This window comes from Apostichopus japonicus, chromosome 11 (genome assembly GCF_037975245.1).
Source record: "Apostichopus japonicus isolate 1M-3 chromosome 11, ASM3797524v1, whole genome shotgun sequence".
NCBI lineage: Eukaryota > Metazoa > Echinodermata > Holothuroidea > Aspidochirotida > Stichopodidae > Apostichopus > Apostichopus japonicus.
The window spans coordinates 16,766,255-16,790,742 of NC_092571.1; the positions used below are offsets into that span (position 1 = coordinate 16,766,255).

General features: G+C 37.8%; 1 protein-coding gene across 2 annotated transcripts in view; it reads right to left on the reverse strand.

Moving 5' to 3' along the window:
* Nucleotides 1-496: 496 nt before the first annotated feature.
* LOC139975515 (intermembrane lipid transfer protein VPS13D-like) overlaps nt 497-24,488 on the reverse strand; it is a 68,299-nt gene continuing 44,307 nt past the window's right edge. For both annotated transcript variants that reach the window (XM_071983501.1, XM_071983500.1), the window contains 23 exons: nt 23,993-24,178; nt 23,412-23,575; nt 22,544-22,675; nt 21,718-21,862; nt 20,624-20,799; nt 19,947-20,070; nt 18,911-18,983; nt 18,127-18,283; nt 17,700-17,817; nt 16,544-16,768; nt 15,051-15,123; nt 14,355-14,530; nt 13,652-13,792; nt 11,954-12,103; nt 10,876-11,016; nt 9,742-9,878; nt 7,963-8,212; nt 7,270-7,437; nt 6,676-6,882; nt 5,589-5,839; nt 4,716-4,873; nt 3,947-4,071; nt 497-3,061 (listed from right to left, as the gene is read on the reverse strand). In XM_071983501.1, the coding sequence (XP_071839602.1) occupies nt 2,945-3,061; nt 3,947-4,071; nt 4,716-4,873; nt 5,589-5,839; nt 6,676-6,882; nt 7,270-7,437; nt 7,963-8,212; nt 9,742-9,878; nt 10,876-11,016; nt 11,954-12,103; nt 13,652-13,792; nt 14,355-14,530; nt 15,051-15,123; nt 16,544-16,768; nt 17,700-17,817; nt 18,127-18,283; nt 18,911-18,983; nt 19,947-20,070; nt 20,624-20,799; nt 21,718-21,862; nt 22,544-22,675; nt 23,412-23,575; nt 23,993-24,178 (3,594 nt within the window). In that variant the 3' untranslated portion in view covers nt 497-2,944. The remainder of the gene's footprint in view (nt 3,062-3,946; nt 4,072-4,715; nt 4,874-5,588; nt 5,840-6,675; nt 6,883-7,269; nt 7,438-7,962; nt 8,213-9,741; nt 9,879-10,875; nt 11,017-11,953; nt 12,104-13,651; nt 13,793-14,354; nt 14,531-15,050; nt 15,124-16,543; nt 16,769-17,699; nt 17,818-18,126; nt 18,284-18,910; nt 18,984-19,946; nt 20,071-20,623; nt 20,800-21,717; nt 21,863-22,543; nt 22,676-23,411; nt 23,576-23,992; nt 24,179-24,488) is intronic.

Below are 24,488 nucleotides of genomic sequence, written 5' to 3' on the forward strand. Positions count from 1 at the left end.
CTCCATTCTTCTGTATGTATATATATGTGTGTTCAACAACACGCATCATAAAAATATGAAAAACTAACATGAACAAAAGAGTTCCTCTGTTCCCTACTCCTCTGACTAACTTTCCTCTGTTCCCTACTCCTTTCTCCCTTCCCCCCCCCCCCCCTTTCACTCTTCTTCTCACAGCTCTCTTCCCCTCCATTTTTCTTCACACCTTTCTGTCTTTGTCCCTCTCCAGTTTATTCCTTACCCTGTGCCTTTAATCCTCTCTTTGTCCCTCCACAGTTTATCTCCTTCCTCTCCTCTTCTCCTGTTGCTTTCCACTTATAATCCCCTTTCATCCATCTCATTGTGTTCACCGTGCTCATTAACCTGTCTGTATTCTGTGCGTGTTTTTGTCCCCTCTGTTACTGTAACTTGTCATTTAGCCTCTGAAGAAGATCCTGCTAGGATCGAAACGTCAGGCCAACTTACTTTTACACATGAAAAAAAGAGAATAGGATACATATTTCCATTGTCATAAAAATGACACCAATTTTCTATTTCCTCAAATTATTTCTAATTGCAAGAAAGAAAACATATCAAATTAAATTTGACTTGAAATATTTTTTTCTGACCAAGAGAACTCTCTCCACATCATATTGATTTCATCTTCATAAATAAAGAATGCAACCCACCTTAAGGTAGCATCCCTTGAAATATTTCACTTGGTTTCATGAAAGACCAATCAAAATTTACATGTTTATACATGCTGCATATTAATATTACCGTAAATATCCTAGTATAACTGGTCGTCTTTTACCTACAAAAAAAAAATATTATAGCAAAAAATGGCAAAAAGGTTGACATTCTCAAATAACTCACTTCAAAGTAAAATACAAAACCTCATATTGAAAATTGGTCATCTAATTTGAAAGGAATACAAAACACAATTTCTGAGAGTATTTCTTTAAGAAAGGATCACAAATGATAGAGAAAAATTAAAGAAAACTCACAACTGTAGTTCAAAGACCTATCAAATACCTGCATGCGTTTCCCACAAGACATTTCATTTTCACATGATTCCCACCATTTCGAACAAATGAAACACAGGACTACTTCCCTACCAAAAAGATGTGTGGTTAAATATGAGGCCTACACACCAATGAGGACAAGCCTAAACCGGTTGGTAACTTTTCGCAAGATATAAGCTAACCCCTTTCCATTCACTTTTGGTGAGGTGAATATTCAAAGAGCCATGAAGCCCTAAACAAGATATGAGAGTAGCCATAATTTTTCACCACAGATTTATTTAATATATCGTAAACTTATCATTAACTCTCACACTGTCTTACCAAAATTACATCATTTCAAGAAGTGTTCAAAATCCGGATCTTTCTAAGCTTTTCCAGACTAAACTTCAAAAATTCAACGAGTGTCAAGACTTAGATAAGTCTTCGACTAAAAACTTTATAAGCAAATTGAGATAGATGTTAAAATTTGTAGACTCCTACTCCTACATACCTAATGTAGGATGGAGACAAAAACCATTCCTCTATGAATCCACAAACACCAGCAAATTGTTCAAAAAGAAACTGGACCACTTTCACCTGCATGACATTCCTTCATTTCACATTGTACTATTAATGAGTTGCAAGTTTTAATGTAACTTTGTTTTGATTTATCTTTAAAAAACCTGCTTAGTAAAATGAAAATAGAATTGAATTGAAATTATTCACACACTGCATTGCAATTGAGTTGAATAGACTTTTAGACTTGCCTAGTTATCCATATATACACAGTGCCCAGGGAACTTTATAGATGCCATTAGCTATCATAACTTGGGATTATATAGGCCAAAAACCTTACATGACACCTATAAAAAGTAATGAAATCGGACAATCCCCCACATACCTCCCCTTTCAAAGGAAAAAGGGGAAAAAAAGCAAATGTGAGATGTTTTAGTGATATTTGATAAATGTTTCCATCTATAGTACATACGGCTGGTTAGTTTCAGATATTTCAAAGGAAGAAACCTTTCTAGGAGTACAGATATGTAAATAAAGGTACATTCGTAAACAGTAAATGATCATAAAAAATAAGTATATGGATTTTACAAAAATAATGTCTTCACGTTATCCTATTTATGATGCGAGGTGAATCATAGAATTAAGAACAGAAAGTCTTTGAAATACCGCGTGATATAAATTGAGGAAGGATTTTAAAGACAATTCCAAAAGACTACAAAGTAACAAGCTTGATCACGGCTACTATTAAATGCTGCTATATTAACCATGTTTGGATATATATAAAAAGGGGAAAAAAAACTCATCTTCCTTATGTAGTGCTCACATTGTTTACTTTCTTTCCAAAACTAACCCCAACATGATATTTGTCCAAATTGTATGACTTCTGGCCATCGGTACCAGTAGCCATGTTTTTTTTTTATATCTACACATTTCCAACAATTTGTAAGGAGTATATCAATCGAGGACCCTGAACAAATCACGATGCAAAAACAGGCAGAAAAAAAAAAAAACCCAGGGGAAGGAGACTATGTCAACGTACCAAATGACATTTATATACGGGCATAATCTCAACAACACAATGTCTCTCAATGGCCATATTGACATTATATTTACCCATTGAAGTTTCAGTTACTCAGCGAAAAAATTTTGAAAAAGTAAATAAACCTTTCCAAGGAAAAAAAACTTATTAAAAAAATTAATTAAAAAACTGCAATAACGACAATCTGTTTCGAATGTCCAAATGACGATTGCGAACCTGGTGATGACACACAGCACAACTTTGAAATATTTCATTCATGTTTCATATTTTTTAAAGAGAATCGGTAGATTTATTTTATAGATCATCCTCGAGTATTTTACACCTTATCTGTCATATTACATCATTGCACTTAAAATAATACCTTCTTCCTCACCAGCAGCGGTAGCAGCGGGTTCTTTAATATTTAATGCTACCTCTTTCCAGAGTCATCTAGAATTAGAGTTAAGTCCAAGTCATTGGATGTGTCTGTCACCTCCTGTTTCAATTCCTCAAAGCAGTTCTTTGCATAATTAATCTGTTGGGATACCTGAATATAATTTAACAAAGAAGAAAAACATAAATAACCAGAATGCAAAAATGCATTGTGGTTTCGATGATGTAACATGAGCAGTTTTCTTCATGAATCTGATGTAATGTATAGTGAGGGTGTACATGTTTACAAGGGTTTCACGATTTGACCTCTGATGACCCCAAATGACCTTTAACCTTGACCAAAAACTATAGGCTTCTTTAACTCAACGTGGTACTTCTACACATTAAATATGAGGTCCTCCCAAGCTTTCCTTCTTGGGATATCGTGCTTACAAGATTTTCACAATTTCACCCCTGGTGACCCAAATGACCTTTGACCTCCATTAGAAACAATAGGTTTCTTGTACTCAATGTGGTACTTCTACACACTGAGTATGAAGTTGGTCTGACCTTCCCTTCTTGAGATATCGTGTTTACAAGGTTTTCACAATTTGACCCCCGATGACCCTAACCGACCTTTGACCTCCACCAAAAACACAAGGGCTTCTTGAACTCAATGAGGTACTTCTACATGCTAAATATGAAATTGGTCTGACCTTCCCTTCTTAAGATATCATGTTTACAAGCTGGGCATCACAAACACACTAACACGCACATACGCCATCATGAATGCATAGGTTACGGTTATCATCAAAACCAAAACTAAAAACACCATAAGCAAATAAGAAAGAAAGAAACAAACAAATGGATTTAAATTTTTTCTATGTGATCTCAGGTTACAGTATGCAAAGTACTGTGAGGTTTGACTGCCACCCCACCCCCACCCTCCCCCACAAAGACATTGCTATATAGGGATCACCACCAACTAAGGACTGGAGAGCGCTGTCCCAAACTTTTCTGGGCTCTTTTTCAAGTTTGATACCCCATTTTGAATCCTTACCTTCTTGGCAATCTTCTCACTGTCACAGACCACCTTCGGTCTATCTCTGTTTAACTCAGAAGGTTGGCTAGAATATCCAGTATAATCTACTCCCACTTTGGTCAGCTCGATAACAAATTTATTAGCTGTGGATTCAAAAAAAAATGACAAAACAGTAACAGCCAACTAACTTTGCCAACGAACTTCCATTTGCTCTTTTCGTCTGGCAGTCTTAAAACAAATAATTCTCGACCAGCAATTTGTTGATAAAATACTGAACATGATGGAACATTGTTCAGTCCCAGTAAAGATTTATGAAGGAGTCCCCTTCCCACCTCCCCACACTGCCCCCCTCCAATCATTTGGACTTTAAACGCTAAACTTTGAGTGACCTTGAACTCTTCATCATTGTTTCCTAAACTTACACATATTTGGACTTCCCTTTCTCTTTAACTGAGAAATAAACATGCATCCAGCCTTTTTGCTTTTTTCTAGTAAGAGTTCAAACTTATGCTTTCATTTGATGAAGAACACAAATTTCAATATCATACTCCTTTACTGTTTGTTTTGCATGTCTAAAGCTCATGTTGACTTTTTGTTTATCGTTTTCAGCTTAACTATCATGCTTGTATTTTTATGATATAAATCAAACCTCTTATACATGCGGGGACAGCCACCATGGATTCTCCTTGCATGGGAACCCCGTGTACCACCTAACTTGTGGTATTACAGTATTTGACAACCCACAATGCCATTTTGCGAGGCAAACCTACTAAATCTTGTGGCTCACCTGACATCCCTTTACGGGCGTGGATGAGGTCCTTGTGGTTCACTTGTAGGACTGGTTCTTTGGGCTTAGCGTGGCCCAAGAAATAGGTGGCCTTGCTGGTTATGAGGGCTATCATGCCATCGGCACTGGTTTGTCGGACTGTCTCTAGGGCGAAATACCTTCGGATTCAAAATTGAAACCATAATGCAGTATTATAACATATTGCCATGACTATGGGAATAATGTTGTGCATTGTTCCATATATATTCTAATTACTCAAGTCAAACATTTAAGGTTTATGTACATGTGTTATTAAAAAGCAGAAGAGAAACCATTGGAAGAAATTCAACAACATTTGCATTTTACCAAGTTAGTCACGTCTTTATGCATGCGGTTAGTTATTTAGGCTTTTTGAAAGCGACTGATATCATCAAGGCTTCCAAGCTCTCCTTTGGATTCAAATGTAACTTTGACTCATTTCTGAACAAGCTATCTAACAATCATACTTAATGGATACCTCTCATTTCAACTAAGAGATTTGGGCCCATTCAACCATTTTTCTTATCTAACAAGAGAAATTTCATACGGCCTAGAACATTTTTCAATTCCAAAAATGTAATGCAATGGCTCCTTTTTGCACTTCGAAAATACTCTACATTAATACGTGTCATTTTATTATTGTTACAAATGTAAATTGTTTGACTGACGTACAAACAGAGTAGGTTTTCAGGCACAATGTCTTTCCCGTTAACCGTTGAGTACGGTGGCACTACATTGTGACAAAGTTCAAAATCGAATACAGCTGTTGGCTACTCATCTTGAATTAAATGCATCATGTAAACCACTCCCATAATCCTGTATTTCAATTACTGACAGCTTTGAGAGACAACTTACCTCTCTCCTCCCAGACCGTCAAACAGTTTCAGTACGTAGTCGTGACCCTTTGCGTCGTGGGCGGAATATCGAGAGATGCCCCCTCCTGCCTTGATGCCGCACCGTGGCGGTCGTATCCGGTCCGGCATCTGGTTCTCCCCGTCGGTGGTGCTTCTCAGAGCGTTGAGGGTTCCAGATGCCAAGTCTAACACCCCTGCAGTCGGCTTGGTGAATGTACCCAACACACCCTTTCCTACACCTTTCATGAAACCCTTTGTGCAATAAAAGACAAGTGAAATGAAATCGGTGACTAATAGAGATATTACTTTTATGCATTTAAAACAAAAATAACCAAAGCTAATCTCTTTTGGAGGTTTTGAGATTTTTTACCATTTATCAGAAATGACTGCCAGTACTTCAGAATTCTTCATCCTTCCAAAGAGTTGAATTTAAATGGGTGGCGATGAGAGTAGGTTCTTAATCAAACACCGTTCTAAAATGAAACACGGTCCTCTACTTCAACCTAAATATGTTCATCATAATTATTTTCTATTCTCTGGTAATGAATTCTGATCCAACTACAAAAAAAAAATATTGACTGGAATTTTACTTTAAATATTATGGAGCTGTTAAGAGATTGTCTGTATGTTACTGTAGAAGCAGACCCTAACAGTTTTATTTTACGATTAAATTCACAACTAAAATGACCAATAAATGAGTAACTTTGGATATTAATGTAGTGGATTTTCAGGAAGACTGGTAGAATAGAAATCTCCAAATACACTGAAGCAGCAACACTGATATATAGGCATTTTAAGTATGTCAACATTTTGATCCTCTGTATCTAATACGATACATTGCTTAGTTCTTGTTTTTAAAATGTTTTTTTTATAGTAAACTAATTCAACACTTACGATACAATATAACAACTACAGCTACAGTACAGCACATCAAGATCACATCAAGTTGGACATTCAAGGTAATCTAAACTTCAGTTGTATTCATTAAAAGAATAACAGTCTTCTGTCTCAAAGTAAATGTACCTTTTACCACCCACAAATATTGAAAATGAATACTAGTCGTCAGCCCGGTGCAAGGCTACACTTACCCCCACACCTTCCTCAGAAGCACCCTGAATCGGCTGTGTTAGGACACTGGTTAGGCCCCCTATCACCCCAAAGGCAAATCCTTTCAGCCCGGCGCTGAGATGACCCACCGAAGAGCCGTCGTGGTCCCCTCTGATGGCGTTCCTGACTTCCTGGTGGTGTTGGTCGAGAGTCATGGTGCCGACACCATCAGATATGGAGCCTGTGACCTGTTGGTTTGGGAATTTAATCACAAATAAAACCCCACTTGGATCAAGCCATACGTATTACTATGAAATATTGCAATGATAACAATGCTACTCATATATCAATCATTTATTCAACTGCAATCAGCACGATGCACTTACAACTGCTCCACAGGTAAATATGCTAAGCTTAGTTTGCCTTCCTTCCCCATGCTACAAAACCACTTTCTTCTTTTGCAATGTTTACCTCTTTGCATGTGTAGAAATCCTTCCTCAAGTACAAAACTTCATAGTTTTGTCTTCATTGTTCAAAGTTTTGTGAAAGGTTTTTTGCAGTTTCACTATGAAAGTGATATGCTAGGTTTTTAATTTGTTCCCTCATCAAGTTTCCCACTACTGTAACCAGCCTACCTTAGCAGCTGAGTTGCTGACACCATGGGTCACATTCTTGACCAGCCCGGCGACACTTCTGTCAAAGACCAGTTCCTTCAACCCGTCTCGAATGTCTTGCAGAAGCCCGATGGGGTTGCCGAGAAAGTCCACGGCACCGAGGATTTTGATGGCTTGACTTCTAAGTTCCTGTAAAATAAGAAGATCCATTTTGGGTCGTCAATAAAATGAATAGTTTACTTGATACGATTATGGTTTAGATCTTCTATTTTGTGACCATTTTTTTTATTCTTAGTTAACAATTCTGTGATTCGTTTCGTTCAATAATGTCGAAGGAATTTTTTGTCGCCATAAAATTTTACAAAGAGTTGAAGATATCCAAGTCCTCAAGAGATGTGATCAAGAGAGCAGTGGTATCTAAATAATGTAAAGACAAGCAATGCTCTGTATCAAAACAGTCCTTCCCTGTCTTGGTGGAATCATCAAGACTTCTTAGACCAAAAATATAATTACGACGAGGCAAGATAGTCAGAGTAACTCTCACACTTTGGGAACAGACTTGATTTCTGTGAGTTATTCAAAAGATTTAACCTTTTAATACCTAACATTTTATCATAAAAAAATCTTTTGTAAACTTTCTCCTCATTTCCATACTCTAAGAGAACTATTTCGACTGAAAAATTGAAACGGCAGAGAGAAAATAATTGCACCGACCTCATTATAATGCTTTTTAACGGCATCCAAGAAGAATTCCTGCGTCTCAAATTGATGTTGACTGACAAAATCATCGAGGGAGACAGGAGCGTCCTCAAACTGCATCAGGATCAGGTGAAGTTGGTGACGGAGGGCCACGAGATGCTTCGGTAGGTTTCCGGAGGTCAACACGCTCAGTCGGAACGACAACGAATTGATCCTCAGACTCTCAAAGTAATATCTCTTGGATTGTGACTCCGTCACCATTTTTCTGTTGAGATCAGAGAGGAAGAATCTAGAGCAGGGGTTCCCTAACTGGGGTGCATGAACCCCCAGGGGGTGCGTGAGTCCATCCCAGGGGGTTCGTGAGATGTTTCTGAAAGCCAAAACTAGAGTACTTTTTGTTGAACTAAAATTTGAAATATCGTATAATTTAGTAATGTACAAAAGTTGTACTTATCGACAAACTCTTTTTCGCGTTCCGTACGCTTATGTTGCCATAGTAGTACTGTACCGTGCATGTGATAAAAAACAGGAGCATCCGTCTCATCGTGTGTGGTGAGCAATCAATGTGTGATACAATTCGTGATCTGATCTTGAAGTTTCCAATAAATATTTGTTCATCTCTTGTTTTTTTTTCCATTACAATATTACACTATGAACTTGATCTTTAACAAAGCACTATTATGTGTATTATAATTACTCAGATCGTGTCTCGAAGAGTTGGGGGTTCGTGGACAGCTCTGACATCCACAGAGGGTTCGTGGGGGGAATAAAGTTAGGGAAACTCTGATCTAGAGGATGAAATGGAACCATATAGAACGCTACTTTTACGAGACACTGGGAGGACTAACTGGAGTGTGTCTGTGTCATAAATTGAATCTGAAACTGACAGAGGTGAGAGGCCTTGTAAAAACCAGAGAAATGCACACTGGCCACCTCTTGTACTATTGGACCTACAGAAAGTTGGCTAGAAATTACTATGCGTATAAAATTCAGTCCAGTTTGGTATCAGTTGGATCATCGACACGGTATTTTGTTTTCAGAACGCAGAGCAGTCACATGACTACAAGTGCTGATGACCCAAATATCGTCAAGGTGAAAGACTGAACAGAAGCCTTATATTTTAACCAAATTTTCAATGTTAAACTTGTTGAACAATGTAATTCACTTCGGATGAGGTCATTTCCAAATGAGAAAACTTGAAATTGCTTCAAGTAATAAACCCACCTAACTGGGATGGAATCCATGAACATGCATATGTTCCATATGAATCCATGTTCCATATGAATCCATGAACATGCTGGATCATATTCAAGTGACCACACAGGCTTGCTATCCTCTCTAATAACATTAAATTATTACATACCACGTCAGAGATAAAGTGAAACACCATGACAATTCAGCTACTTTAGCTATATGATTTGTTAAGGTCGTCTTTTGCATTGGCAGTGCATCATGCAGTTTGTATTACATCATACTGGACAGACGAAGGATGCAAAATGGCATGTAGCTTACATACAATTCCCATCCATCAGCTGCGAATCCAGTTAATGGTTTCAACTTATGTTGAAAATTGTGGTTTGCAAAACTGGCCCATAAAAGACCTATCATTAAAGCTCAAGCTTGGACCCACAAACTCCCCCTGTCTGTCTGTCTGTCTGTCTGTCTGTCTATTTATCTATCTATCTGTCTATATATATATGGTTCGATGGTATTACCAATATGGTGCATCTAAATTCACCTTTCGTGAATCTTCTTCACTATTTTACAACAATTCTGAATAACAAGAAACGTTACCTGAGACTGTCGTAGTAAGCTTCGTTCATTTTCTCAATGGCGCTGTCTGGCTGTGCAAAACCAGCAAATTCCAGGAGTTTCATCAGCAGCAGCTCCTCGATGTTCAGACTCAGTTTTCTTAATGATACATAGAACCGCTAACGGAGAAGAAAATGATTTTAATTGTGAAAGACAAATTTAAAGTTGCACTATGAGGTAAACACAAACAGGATGATAGTTTGACAGTATCAACAAGGGATGTATTCTTGGCTTCTTCAAAGCAGCATTGTGTCTCAAAGCAAGCATACAGAGAGATCCATATATGTCATTGCCATGCAGTCAAACATATGAAAATAATCTAGATTCCTTTAACAAAACACTCAGCTTCAGAAAGGAAGCCTAGAGACATCCACTACTACTTCTAGTAGTACTACTGCTACTACTACTATTACTACAACTACAATTACTTCTACTACAATTACTACCACCGCTATTACAATTACTACTGCTACTAGTAGTATAGCTACTATCAATATTACTACTACTATTACTACTACTACTACTACTAGTATTACTACTACTATTACTACACTATTGCTGCTACTACTACTAGTAGTACTCACTACTACTACAAATATATACTACTATTACTACTGCTATAAGTAGTACTACTATCACTACTAGTACAATTACGACTACTGCTTCTACTACCATTACTACTGCTGCTCTTATTACTGCTGCTGCTACTGGCATGCATGCAGTATCTTGTGCTTTTGCTAAAGCCTAGCTTTTTAGCCGTTTGCCACGTGATGGTGGATGTTAATATATTTATATTCTGCCTCTTATATTTACTCTGTGGAAATTTAGGGCCTCATAGCAGCTCTTATAATATTGTTAAATTACCGACAAACTGGTCTATGAGCTTAGCCACAAGCACACATCATTACTAGCATTGCATTCATTTGGCAGTAACTTTGAATCGATTGAGTACACAGGGGATGACTGGAGCAATGGAGGATTACTGAATTTACTTCTGGAGGATTTAATTGATATTCATACTCATCAATATTCATTACTACCACTGCTACTGTAACACACTACAGACTATAGGAACTAAAAGCGATGTTTAGTGTCATTGTATCTCTTGACTCTTACCTTGAATAAATCCACAGACTGGATTTCACTATTCTGGGTTGTGATAGAGAGATTTAAAGCCTGGCTATGCTGTGGTGGTTCTTCATCTTTCAGCACATATAGGACTACTGGTCTCTTAGCTTGATGCATCTGGTTATCAATCTGGAGGGGAGTGGGGGGGGGGGTGGGGAAAGAAGAAAAATAAAGCTTGATACAACTGAGCAGAATATTATTGTCGATATAATCAAATGGCTTTCAAGACTGTCTGTAGGTAAAGGTTATATGTCTGCTACTAACAAGTAACTTGCAATGGCTGAAGCTTTTTCAATGATGTCAAGATATATAAGACAACTTTTCATTTCACAAAATGTGCTGAATAAAGAAAAGAAAATCTTACCAAAGACCTTCACAAATTCATTGATTAAAACGGTCATTTTATCTATACATTAACACCCCCCCCCCCAAGAAATCAACCTCACAGATTCATTGATTAAACAGCAATTTTATCTATACATAACGACCCCCCCAGAAATCCAAAAACCTCACAAATTCATTGATCAAACAGCCATTTTATCTAAACATAACCACCCCCCACAATCCAAAGACCTTACAAATTCATTGATCAAACAGCCATTTTATCTATACATGACCAACCCCCCAACCCCCTCCCCCACCCCAGTAGCATCTGTAATACAGGTTTGCTTGTTCTCTTTCACCACCGGTTAAAACTTAGAATGTATTGCAACATTCACAATGCAGGACAGTAAATAATACAAAGGTCACAAAATTGTGGCTCCTGTTCATTTAGTTTGATGTGTCAAGTAAATACAACTGACGTGTGATATATTGCTTCACCAATTTTGACCTCGTAGAATACGTAATGTACTAAACAAATGTTGAAGCTACTATCTGGCAGGTTATGTGATGACCATTTTGGCTTTGTGATCACTCCCCCCTCCCACATCCTCCCTCCCTCCCCCACCCACATTCCTTCTCATCTTTTCTAATCCACTGCCCTCAACGCTCCGAGAAACATGTTACACATCGCCACGCCATGTCCTCATTCATAACCCATAATGCAAGTTTTCTTCCATGTTACCTGCATGTTCTGTATGCCAGCATTAAGGTCGGTCTCTTTACTGTTGTGGTTGAAGTGGACGTCGATGCCTTTGAAAGAGGCATAGACAAGCTCCTCCATCTGATGGTTGATGATGGAGACACCAATGCCTCCCTTAAGACACAACACCACCTAGAAACAGATCAAGGTGATAAATATTCATGACATATACATCCCCCAAAATACAGATCAAAACAACATACCCAAGGGTGTGCAACACTGGTTAATCAATGGATTGCATTTGCAAAGTACTGTGTCCACCCCCCCCCCCCCCACGTTATTGTGCCTCTCAAACAGCATATATCCAGTATGTAATACAGATTCCTTTAGTGTTTATCTCATGTAGATCCTTGTAACCTCATAAAAATTATTTCTTTTCAACATGAACATTGGAAACTTAGTCTAGGCCTACTACACTTTCCAAGTGGATATATTTAGCCTAAGCTTCATTTGCATAAGAGAATTGAGCTGAAGTTGCCAGTTGCAACTGTTTATAGATGGCATGGCTTTCATTGGGTAAATAAAAAAAACGATTGATCGCTTCTGTTATGTAAGAAACACTAGACACTTAATGAATGGTTCTGGTGCATGGCAAGTGGATATACAATAAGTTCAGAAATAAAACCGAACTGCTTTAACCAGATCTGACTGGGGGTCTCTGAGCTAACTTTGCTTTCCAGCCCTTTTCTGGAGGAATTCTTCAACATTTAAGAAATATTTCTAGGTTGATCAAAAGTGGTACTGTCATGTAACCTGCACTCAGTCTGCTAAAAGTTTCTCGTTAACAGGTTTTGTGCTGATGTTTGGTGCAATATGATACTAATATATGATACTACATAGTATATACTACACATATAATATATATACTATACATATACAATCTAAACATACTAAATATACATTATATATAAGATAATATATAATATGATACTAATATATGATACTACATAGTATATACTACACATATAATATATATACTAAATATATACAATATATGTATACTACACATACAAATATGTAATATATATCATATAAGATAATCTGTTATAAAATGATACTAAAATATGATACTTTATAATATATATATATGCAATCTAAACATACTACATATACATTATATATATATCATATACGATAATATATAATAATATGACACTAATATATGATACTGCATAGTATATACTACACATATAATATATATACTAAATATATACAATCTATACATATTACATATACATATATATAATATAAGATAATCTGTAATAAAATGATACTAAAATATGATACTATATAATGTATATATATACAATCTAAACATACTACATACACATTATATATATATATATATCATATATGATAATGTATAATAATATTATACTAATATATGATACTACAAAATCAATACATACTACATATACATACATTTAATACATATATATCATATACAATTATATGTAATAATATGAAAATAATAGCTGGAACAATGTCAAAGTCTTCATTGGAGTCATAAAGAATTTTGAAAACTTCCGGTTTCCAAATGTTATAATAATTGAAATGTAATCATTAGTTGCTGAATACTCGGTTTTCATTTGGTGAACAAAAATCTAACTGTAAATCTAAGCTATAATTTGCAATCTTAGTGAGATTATTAAAGACTAAACAAAACGTCACGTTACAAACCTCCAAGCTTTTGCTCCTCTTGCTGGGCTTTTCCTCAGGGCCACTGTGCTGAACTGCTGCTCCACCAGAAGACTCCGACATATAAACCTCAAAGTCCTCACCGACCGAACCAGGAATTGCTGGGGACTTTTTGAGTACCCTCTGTAACCAGAGAAACAAGGTTTTCTAGTTAATAGCCTACATGGTACATAGAATATATTCCATGATACACACTTATTACAATCAAGACACCTTTTATATAAAAGACGCCTCTATAAAAGTCACTCACATGAAGAAATCATATCACTGTTTTTTATTCTCCTTCAAATACTTCCACGTGAATGGCTGACTAATGTTTTATCGTCAAGAAAACCTAACCAATCCGAAACAGAAAAACTGACTGGGATGGCGAGAAATGTATTTCAAGAGAGAGCAGTTTGCCTTATTTATATAGATATGTACATATATATGCATATATATATCTATTAAAGGTTACTCATACAGTGAAGGTGCTACCCTATAATGTCAAGAATAAGGGGTTCCACTTGCAATCCTTGTCACAGCATTTCATGAGAAAAAACTTTGGTCAGCTAAATATCCAAACAGGTTTTATGTGAATTCATTAAATAAGCTCCAACTGGGATCTCCACTAGATAACAACTACTTCAGTGACATTTCTATGGAACCAACGTCATCAACCTTGGAATCGACTCTGACCGTTTACCTGTTTCATGATATCCATTATTTGTAGTACCCTGGTCGGTCCATCGGTCAACACCCTCACGCTGAGACTACCGGACCCAGGCAGGTTCTTCTGCCTCTCCAGGGCCATCTCTGGAGGGACCTTGTCAAGTAAGAGGTCCCTGGATGGTTGTGCTGGACCCAGGACCATCTCAGCACCTATCAAAGTAAGATTTGGATTTTCTTCTTTTACTAAGCACTTATTTATATTCCATCATTCTTAAATATTTGGCTCTTTTAACCAGATGATTTTTTGCTGGAACATCATAAATAATAACGTTGTGAGCAAAAAACAAAGTAATGAAATATGGTTAATCATTTGATGTTCACAACCAACTACAACTGCAAGATGCTTTAATAGGTGATTAATATATGTGTACCCGAATAAAATAACGTGAGGGAAAATTAACAATCCCTGTATTACAAAAAGAAAAGAAACATTTGTGGACCTAACAGATATACAGTATAAATGCTTCCAAATGGTACTGTATAGTTTCAGGCATATTATGAAGCTGACATACATGATGGGCATTATGTTTCAACATTATTTCAACAATTTTTTAATTCTTCATGATTCAAGGGATACACAAGAAATCATAGGATTATCAGGTGAAAGCAGAGATCATCAAAATCAAAATTGTATTTATATAGTTTTGTTTTTTAAACTTTTTGAACTTACCTTCCTTCAAGCCAAGGACTTTATATTTTGGTTGAACAGCAAAACTTGAAAATAGACATCTTAAAGTTCCATCCTGTAAGCCAAACCAAACAGCAAGTTTATTATTTTAAGTTAATACATAAGATGCTAATAATGGTGAGGGCAGTGCCATTCAACTTTTTAATGATAATTCAACTTATCTGCTATGCTGGAAAGTTGAAATATTATTACTTTTTACTTATTATCGTTGATTCTAATGGGACAAAAAAAAGAGTCAGATTGTAGGAATTACTGTGTTAGTATAACATAGCATGGATAGAGAAATACCCTCCCTTAATCCTAACCACATCTTACCTTTAGTAATTACTGTGCTAGTATAACATACTGTAGCATGATAGAGAAATACCCTCCCTTACCCCTAACCACATCTTACCTTTAGTAATTACTGTGCTAGTATAACATACTGTAGCATGATAGAGAAATACCCTCCCTTACCCCTAACCACATCTTACCTTTAGTAATTACTGTGCTAGTATAACATACTGTAGCATGATAGAGAAATACCCTCCCTTACCCCTAACCACATCTTACCTTTAGTAATTACTGTGCTAGTATAACATACTGTAGCATGATAGAGAAATACCCTCCCTTACCCCTAACCACATCTTACCTTTAGTAATTACTGTGCTAGTATAACATACTGTAGCATGATAGAGAAATACCCTCCCTTACCCCTAACCACATCATACCTTTAGTAATTACTGTGTAAGTATAACATAGCATGGATAGAGAATTACCCTCCCTTACCCCTAACCACATCATACCTTTAGTAATTACTGTGTAAGTATAACATAGCATGGATAGTGAATTACCCTCCCTTACCCCTGACCACATCATACGTTTAGTAATTACTGTGTTAGTATAACATAGCATGGATAGAGAATTACCCTCCCTTATCCCTGACCACATCATACGTTTAGTAATTACTATGTTAGTATAACATAGCATGGATAGAGAATTACCCTCCCTTACCCCTGACCACATCATACGTTTAGTAATTACTGTGTAAGTATAACATAGCATGGATAGAGAAATACCCTCCCTTACCCCTAACCACATGTTACCTTTACAAATGAGGTACCAAGATGGAATTTGGAATCTCTTTGTTATCCACATAAGAATCATATTGGTTACCACTGGTTACTCCTTTCAGTACAAAGATATATATTGTGGTGGAGGCATGTCCCAGAATTTAGAGCAAGTGAAGTGGGGGGGGGTGGAAGGTCACACAACATTGATCTTGCGAGCCACTGAATTTTGTGACCTGATGCAGTGATACACTGTCAACAGTCATATGGGGTTTCAGGGGAACAACTGGGGTTGTAAATGGCACACCTGCCTGGCACCTCCACAAAACAAGAAGGCTTGATAAAGTGATCATTCACCAACAATCATCACACATACAAAGTAAGAATACTGTGGTCTCACTAAACTAAATGTCTGTGTGTGCGTACCTTTTGAAAGGTCCATGTTTGCGTAGACTTTCTGTTGTTATCCGGCGACTTCAGCACCAAGGTACTGGTCCCGTTGTAGACTGGGCCGCTGGAAATGATGTCAAGGACCATACACTGATGATTGTGGCGACTGAGGGAGTGAGGGTCCCTGGGAGGGGTGAACGCTTCATTCTGTAGCATTCCCGTGGTTGTCATTCGCCACAGTTGGCTACGTTTACCTTGCTCCTGAAAATAGTGAAAACGATTCGTTGCGATTGGGGAAGGAAACAAACCATGTCAAAATGCATAAAGACATTTCTACTTAGATTCCTCATGAAAAATGAGATAGCTCGACACGAGAAGCTACACAGCAACATCACACAATGCAAATTTTAGGATTTAATTTTTCGTTTTTAATAGCTGCTTCCTAAACATAGGCTACTAGCAGTATGCATGCTGCCTATATTAATATCTTCATACAAAGCATTTAAAATTTTATATAATTCTCACATTACTTCTCTCACAACCAACGGGACGCCATGCAGTAACGGCATTATCGACTAAACCAGAATAAAATCATATTTAAGGAACAGATTGAGCAACATCACAAGTCTTAAGAATGAGTCGATTTTTCAGAAGTTTGTGGTAGGTCTGTGGCGACTAAACATTTCTCGTAGGATGGCCAAAACTATCCTGTCCGAGGTCAAACGCTACACAATCACCTCGTTGCACCCGCCACTAACTTTGCATTCCAGACAAAACTTTGAAAGACGAAATGAAAAGAAGACAGGTCTGTCCAGGAGACTGCCGACAAACTCGCCTTTGAGTTATTTGAATTATTTGGATATCTAGGAGTATTCTTGCTTTTTGTTTTTAATATTGCTATTACCTTTTTTTCTCTGCTACTTTTGCTAATAATTTCTTCCCGCTTCCTATATCTGTTAAACATGAGTACAGAGAGCCAGGTTAGGCCCCACTGAATATTATGTGACTGGGCCCTCTTTTCTGAAGTCTTCAGGTTTTCTTAAGTATTTTATGAAAAATGAGAATATCTTATTCTTTATCCCTTACTTCCCTGGGCTCCCTAATTGACCTCTTGCCTGCTGCTGTGACCCCCCCCCCCCCTCTCTCTCACTCTCGTCTCACCGGGCCTGGTCTTGTGAGACCGAATAGTTACCTTCTTTCGGAGCACTACCGGAGAGCCAGGGTGAGGGACATCCAGCACCAGGTTGGAACCTGACCATATTTGGCTACCAAATAATGTCGACTTTAATGGTGTCTGTGAGTCAGCAGGGCTGAAATTAAGATGTCAATAATTTATACATATAAATTTATACACAGAAGCAGAACCTTGAACTGAAAATCTTTTCGTTGACAATCAATATAAAATCATCCACATCAAGCAAATTCCAGAGAAAAACGTAAGCTCCATTAATACTGAAGTCTACTTTGGAAAATGGTTGCTATTCTGAGCATTAATCCCATGCAAAATGTTATTGGACATTGTTTGAAATAATCCATCTTCAAAAAATGTTACTGTAAGGGTACTACCATAGATTTTCAAATCCCTCAAATTAGAGGCAGAGAAGGCAAAATTGTTTTACCTTTCAAATGTTTGTGACATGGCGATGTAGATGAAATTCTCATAATAAAGACTCTCTCCCGTCTCCAGCTTATTGAGGTTGTAGCTAGCGAGGGATCCACCTTGTACCTCGCAGGTTATTAGGTTAGGCAAGATAGGTTCATCAAAGGCATAGGGTACTGAAAGAGAGAACCAATAGGCATGTGAGTTGGTTACCATGGTTACAGGCAGTGCCAAATCGTTAACATATCATCAACTAATAACTGGTGTTGAAATTTAAATTTTTTTGTTATTGTTACTTAAAGATTTCTCTCTAACATAGAAACAATTTGTTTGCATCGATAACATTGTTTATGTCTCAGAAATGAATTTGAAAAGATCTGAAGTACATTCCACAATTTCTACTAGGGAATCACTTTTTCTTTAAATTCATTCTCTTCTGTTTTTTTTTTGGGGGGGGGGGATGTTGGGAAACAAGAACTGTAATCCATTCTAACTAGCACTATATAAAAACATATAAAACACTATATAAAAATCTTTTAAATTAAAGGTAATATGCCAAAGGTTGGCAGAAGATAAAGTCAGATTTAACGATTATATTGCATCTTTGTCTCGTAAAAATGTTCGGCAACAGAAAATGTCTAGATTTATTTTTCAAAACAGAAATCCTACAAAAAACTGGTCAAATTTCCTACCGATGTTTTGTATCTGTGAATTATCTGAAGTATTTTTACTTACAATTGACTGGAATGTATCATTATTATATCTTGCGAGAATAGTAAACAAGAGTTCTACAAACAGCTCACCTGACGACAGAGGGTGCACTAACGTCTTCAAACGCCTGTCTTCCACTTTATTCTGCCAGAAGGTTACATTAACCTAGACAAGTGAGAGAGGTGACATATCAAGAGACATTTATTTCAAAAAGCAGACAAAGTTCTTGATGTTTCATTCAACCTGAGCTCTAGCTATAGGTATATACATAGACACACCGAGCACCTCAATAGGAATGAGAAACGGCACAGTGGTCGGCAGCATCGACTGAGATTAAATATATTCTTTACCGTATGAAACATGCGTTAATTCGGATGTGAGATGACAGAATTATGACTACCACAAACACCATATCAAAGACTTCAATTCTTTTTTTCATCCAAGCTTGCCGCTTATCTTACAAATAGTTAATGAACATTTTCCTTTCATTTCACTATACCCAAGGGTTGTTCAACTGGAAAAATACATTGTTCCCTCTATTTAATTATTAGTACATCGTTTCTTGCAAGAACTGTGCTTCAGCAGAAAAGGTAGTTTTCATGGTCAATAGCATACTCAGTGCCCAGCTTAACATCCTCTAGGACCCAAAGGCACCATTCCCTCCTCCCCCTTCCCCTCCGCCCTCCCCCGCCCGCAACACCCCCACCGCACATATAAAGTATTGCAGGCACTAACAGAAGATAGAACATTGGCATGTCTTGCCTGGAAGTGTTCACGGAGGTCCCCTTGACCTTCTCTTCTAGACCACCTAACATTGGGGGCTCCTTATCGATGCAGGGCATCTCTAGGTACCTACCCCCCATCTGCCTATCAGACAATCCAGTACTGAGTCTAGTAAGACTTGACAATGATAACAACACCTGTCTAGTCTGTTAGTGATTAAATTAGGCTAGGGGTTATCACCATAGGGATATCTGCTAAGTGTAACTGCACTATGAAAGCCTAGGCTATCAGTTGACTTTCTCTGTTGAAAGCTGATCTTGTATTGAGGTAGCTGTGGTTTTATAGTCAGCTCAGCTGGTGCTTGGTTTTCTCTACACCAGCAGGATTTAATACATCATGTCTCACCTCTGACAAGTTATCAATCCTGTAGGGCGGGGGAAGCTCGTCTGCATCACTGAAGATCACAAAGTATGTCGCACCCTGTAACCGTATCTCCATGTGCATGATCCTGCATTCGTTATTTGGCCCTCTGAAAAAAGTCACCAGAGAGATATAAATTCAGGTAATTTCTCCTCCATATGACAAAACAGCAATTTCATTAAAAATGTGTCAAGTACATCAACTTGATCATGTAGTCACTGGCGATTTTAGGAATCTTTAATAAAACAAAAAAAACAACAAATTATTGTACAAATGCCTGCTGATGTTAGACTCTGCAAATCTTTAGAAGCTATCCGCACAAACTTTGAGCTATAAGAATGAATTAAAAGCAGTTCTAACAGAAATCCATGATGATTAACACAGACATAGAGCAGTAACACAACATTGTTCATATTTAGGAAAATATTTCTTATATTTTCTTTATCTGATATACTTATTGTTCACTTCAGTATTGTGTTTTCATGCAACGTGGGTAACTCTAAAATAGTTTCTTGTGTTTACATCAAGGAGAAGCAACATCACCTAGTGTTCAGTTGAAGTTGCAGCTAGCTGGCATACTTCACACAATACTTCAACTTGCTGTTTAGGGGGAGAATAGACAATGGGAAGAGGGAGGGGTGGGGAAGGGGACATTGACCTACCTCATGTTGATATTGACCGATCCCGGTTTGTTGATGCAGACACCACCTGACCATTTACAATCCGGACTGTCTGCATGTTTGATACACAACAGTTTATCCAGATCGTCTCTCGGCCAGTGAAAGATTACACTGGAACCCTGGATGACCAGAAGATGTTCTGTTGGAAGTGTCGTTCCCTGGAATGAGTGGGTGACCAAAGTTGTAGCGTTACACATTTGTGACGGACTTTGGACAGTAATGTTCTGTGTGTTTCTAAGTATTGTTCAAGAGTATACATTTAGTTGAGAAATGAATTCTCATAATTTTTAAGAAATGTCCATCGATACGTTACTTGGAAATGATATATTGCTACATGGCATCTGGACCACTATCGCATAGGAATGAATTTGAAAATTTGGAATAACTTCGAGAACAATTGTCTTTATTTCATTGAAATGAGCTGGTTATGAAGCCTTAATATCACTTGATGACAATAACAATCTTCATCCACAGAATTATATGCAAATATGATTAGACCTAGGTGTATCTGTTATGAAATTGTTGTTGGTAGCAAGTTAGTGTTGAGGTTTTTTTTTCCATTGTGTCTCTTGGAAAGAATCCAATTTCCCAAGACACCAAGAAGTTGTTGTGACACAAAGCAACCACTGGAAAAAAACTGGCTTTGAAATTATAGAACATTCAGAAAGAGCAATGTTCTTTGGCTAGAATGGGATTGGAACTTATGACTTCAGGATTACAAGTCCTGTGCTCTAACAACTGAGCTATCCAGCCCTTAGTTGATGGCAGGGGAGGGTGAGGAGGAGGAAAGAAAGGGGGTGGTGACATATGCTACAGTACTTAGCATACCATGTAACCAGGGATCTTGTCACAGTTTAGATAAGAAATGTACTTCAATAGAAAGTAAACTTCATTGTATCATAAAGGTAAGCAACATTAAACATATAGCGACATTATTAACAAATTTGAAAAGCAAACAACTAATGAGCCAGACCCAGGGGTTCACGCCAGTTTATCTTGGAATTAAAAAGCAATATATGTACTGCACACAGTTAGATGGGAGATGTATGCACATAGAACTGACTTAAAGTACTGACCATGCCCCGAACAAAATTCTTCTGCGCGATGGCCAGGCTGTGCTTGGATCGATTCTCCAGTTGGAATCGGGGCACAAAGGTTACGATGGTAGTGTCCCTGTAGCGCCCTCTTCCTGGTCTGATATCGATACCGACATGATAAACTCTGCGTGGAGAGAGAAAGGACAAGAATTCTTACATGTATCTCAGATGAAATGAGCTTGTGATCATGCTTGCAATGAAGTATGAACCTGCTAGCTTCAAGAAGGTATAGTGTCATATTAATTGAACAGGTTTGATGGGGTCTTCACATGCTCGCCAGTCAGTTGTGTAGCAAGGTGCCACATGACTCCAGTGCTGCAATAGAAGTGGGCGGCCAAAGGAGAGTCCACATTTACCCAAGCACAACCATAAGCTTAGGCTTGGGAGTATTTTTCTCTCTCTTTTTTAAATATTTGGCTCCTCTATATGCCCAGATATGGCACTCTAAGGCTTTCTCTGTTGAGGACAGGATTTCAGTTGAATTCCAAATTTGGTGGGAAGAGAGTTCAGTTCAAGAACTGCTATGAACAGTATTAAAGACCTAAGAAAAACGAATAAAATCTTGTGATTTAAAACTTGCTTTAAACCAATGATGAGTGGTCACATCTTTCGGTCGTTGACAAAGGGACGGGCCCTGGTAGTTTGCCTTTTATCAGTGTCAACTTTAAATGACAAATAAAGGATTAACAACTTTGTTTGGCTGTAAGTATTTGTTCTTCTATGATTATCCAGTTTCGCATATGATTGATCGATCGATTGATTGATTGATTAAATTGTCTTTCTTACAAATGCCCAAAACACTTACTTGCAAGGTTTGCGATCTGGCTGTGAGACTCGAAGGGATCTGACTCCAGCACCGCCGTCCAATGAGATCTTATGACACCACATCGGATATGCTCCCGGCTCCATCTTCCCTTTGCCAAGCCTCATGGTGACCCTGTCAAAGAAAGAATGCAATCCTATCAAAGCGACCATCAAACCCTTCAAGAAAAAAGGAAAACAGAAAAACGGCACACCTGCAGAGGGATTCGTAATACGTGGACAATTTTGTACACCACACGTGACGTTAAATGTTCCCTTCTAATCAAAGTGGGGTTCACATGCCAAGTATGAGGTCTTTCCAAGGTTACCCCTTCTTGGAGATAGTGTATGCCGTTGCTTATGAGGAAGGGCAAAACTGACACATACAAACACACACACATACATACAAGCGCATACTGGCAAATATGAACTACAGAGTTCACATTTGTCACTGGAACAAAAATTGAATCCACACAATTTTGTTAGTCTCCTTGGAATCAGAATAAATGTGGGACATAAAATCACCCTTGCTGACACACTGCTATATAAGGGGTATTAGGTTACACACCCGGATCCAGAGGGCATGTGGGCCTGTGTACATCCTTTTACAACCTTGCCTGAAAATGTAAAAGTACTTATTAAGCATAAATCTTGCATTTATACCTACTTATAGACCTAATTTATAGTCTAAATCTGACTCAGAATGCAATATCTAGAGTTTAAATTTTAAAGGGACTTCTAGAACTCTGCCAATGTCCCGATATCTGCCACATACAGTCATGTTACATCAACCATGACATTTGGAATCACAAAAATTTCCTCCGTTCGTTCATCGGGTCCAAAGAAGACTTGAAGACGGCCGCATCACTCACCACTGAGAATCTTGGGACACGTAGGAGAACATGAGAGGGGCCACGGACCGGGCGACCTCGTGGTCCTCCGACTGCCCTGCTGCGGTCTCATCCTCTCCTTCTTGTCTGAATATCAGAGGCAGCCCGGACAGGTTGAGAAACCAATAGAACGCTGAGATGCAAATCTGGAAAGAAAAAACAAAAAAGGATTGGAGAAAGAGGGTTGTGAATAAACAGAGCATGGAATGTCTGAAACTAGATCAAAACTAGAAATAATGAAAATTCGAGCAATTCTTTCAAAAAAAATATAAAAAAATATGTTCAATATTCACAAAATAAATAATTCACCAGAATCGCTTTATCCTTTGATTTTCTTCATGTGGCGTGCAAACTATTCATGAGGTCTTGGTTTTTGGAAGACAAAAAGCTGAGGGGTTGTTAAGCATATTACTACACCATTGCCACAATGCACCACTGTAATCATGTAACACACAACCAACTGTGCCCACCGTGTTCTATTGTACAGTAGGGGCGTAGATGGGGGGGAGAGGGAGCAACTGACAACGGTCAGTCTGGAGGCTTGGTTCAAGATGGTAACGTACCTTGAGACATCGTCCAGCCCTGCACTCTATTCTGGCCATCAGATGGAGTCTACGGCCTTGATCATCTTTCATCGTGATCCTCGCATATGAATCTTGCATGAATTTTCCGGGCACGCTGAGATGTGACACACAGTTTGTAAAGTTTTCAAAAGAGAAGCTAATATCCAAGGCATGGTTTAGGTCAGCCTGCAATGAAATTAAACAAGAGATTAAAGCAAAAAGAAAAGAAAAAACAGAACAGATTTGATGTATTCGTTAGAATATAAACCAAATAACCAGCGGGCACAAAGATCATTTAAAAAGCTGACATTTGCTTTTAGCAGTTACATTAAGTACTTTAACCAAGTTAACTTTATTATTTTGAAGGGGTGGGGGGGGGGAGTTCCTGTTTAAAGAGGAAAGATTTGATACTAAGAAGGGAGAGGGTAGCTTACAAGGAATAATGTTAACAGAAAATGTAACTGATATGCAAAACAGAAAAAAAAGACACACAACC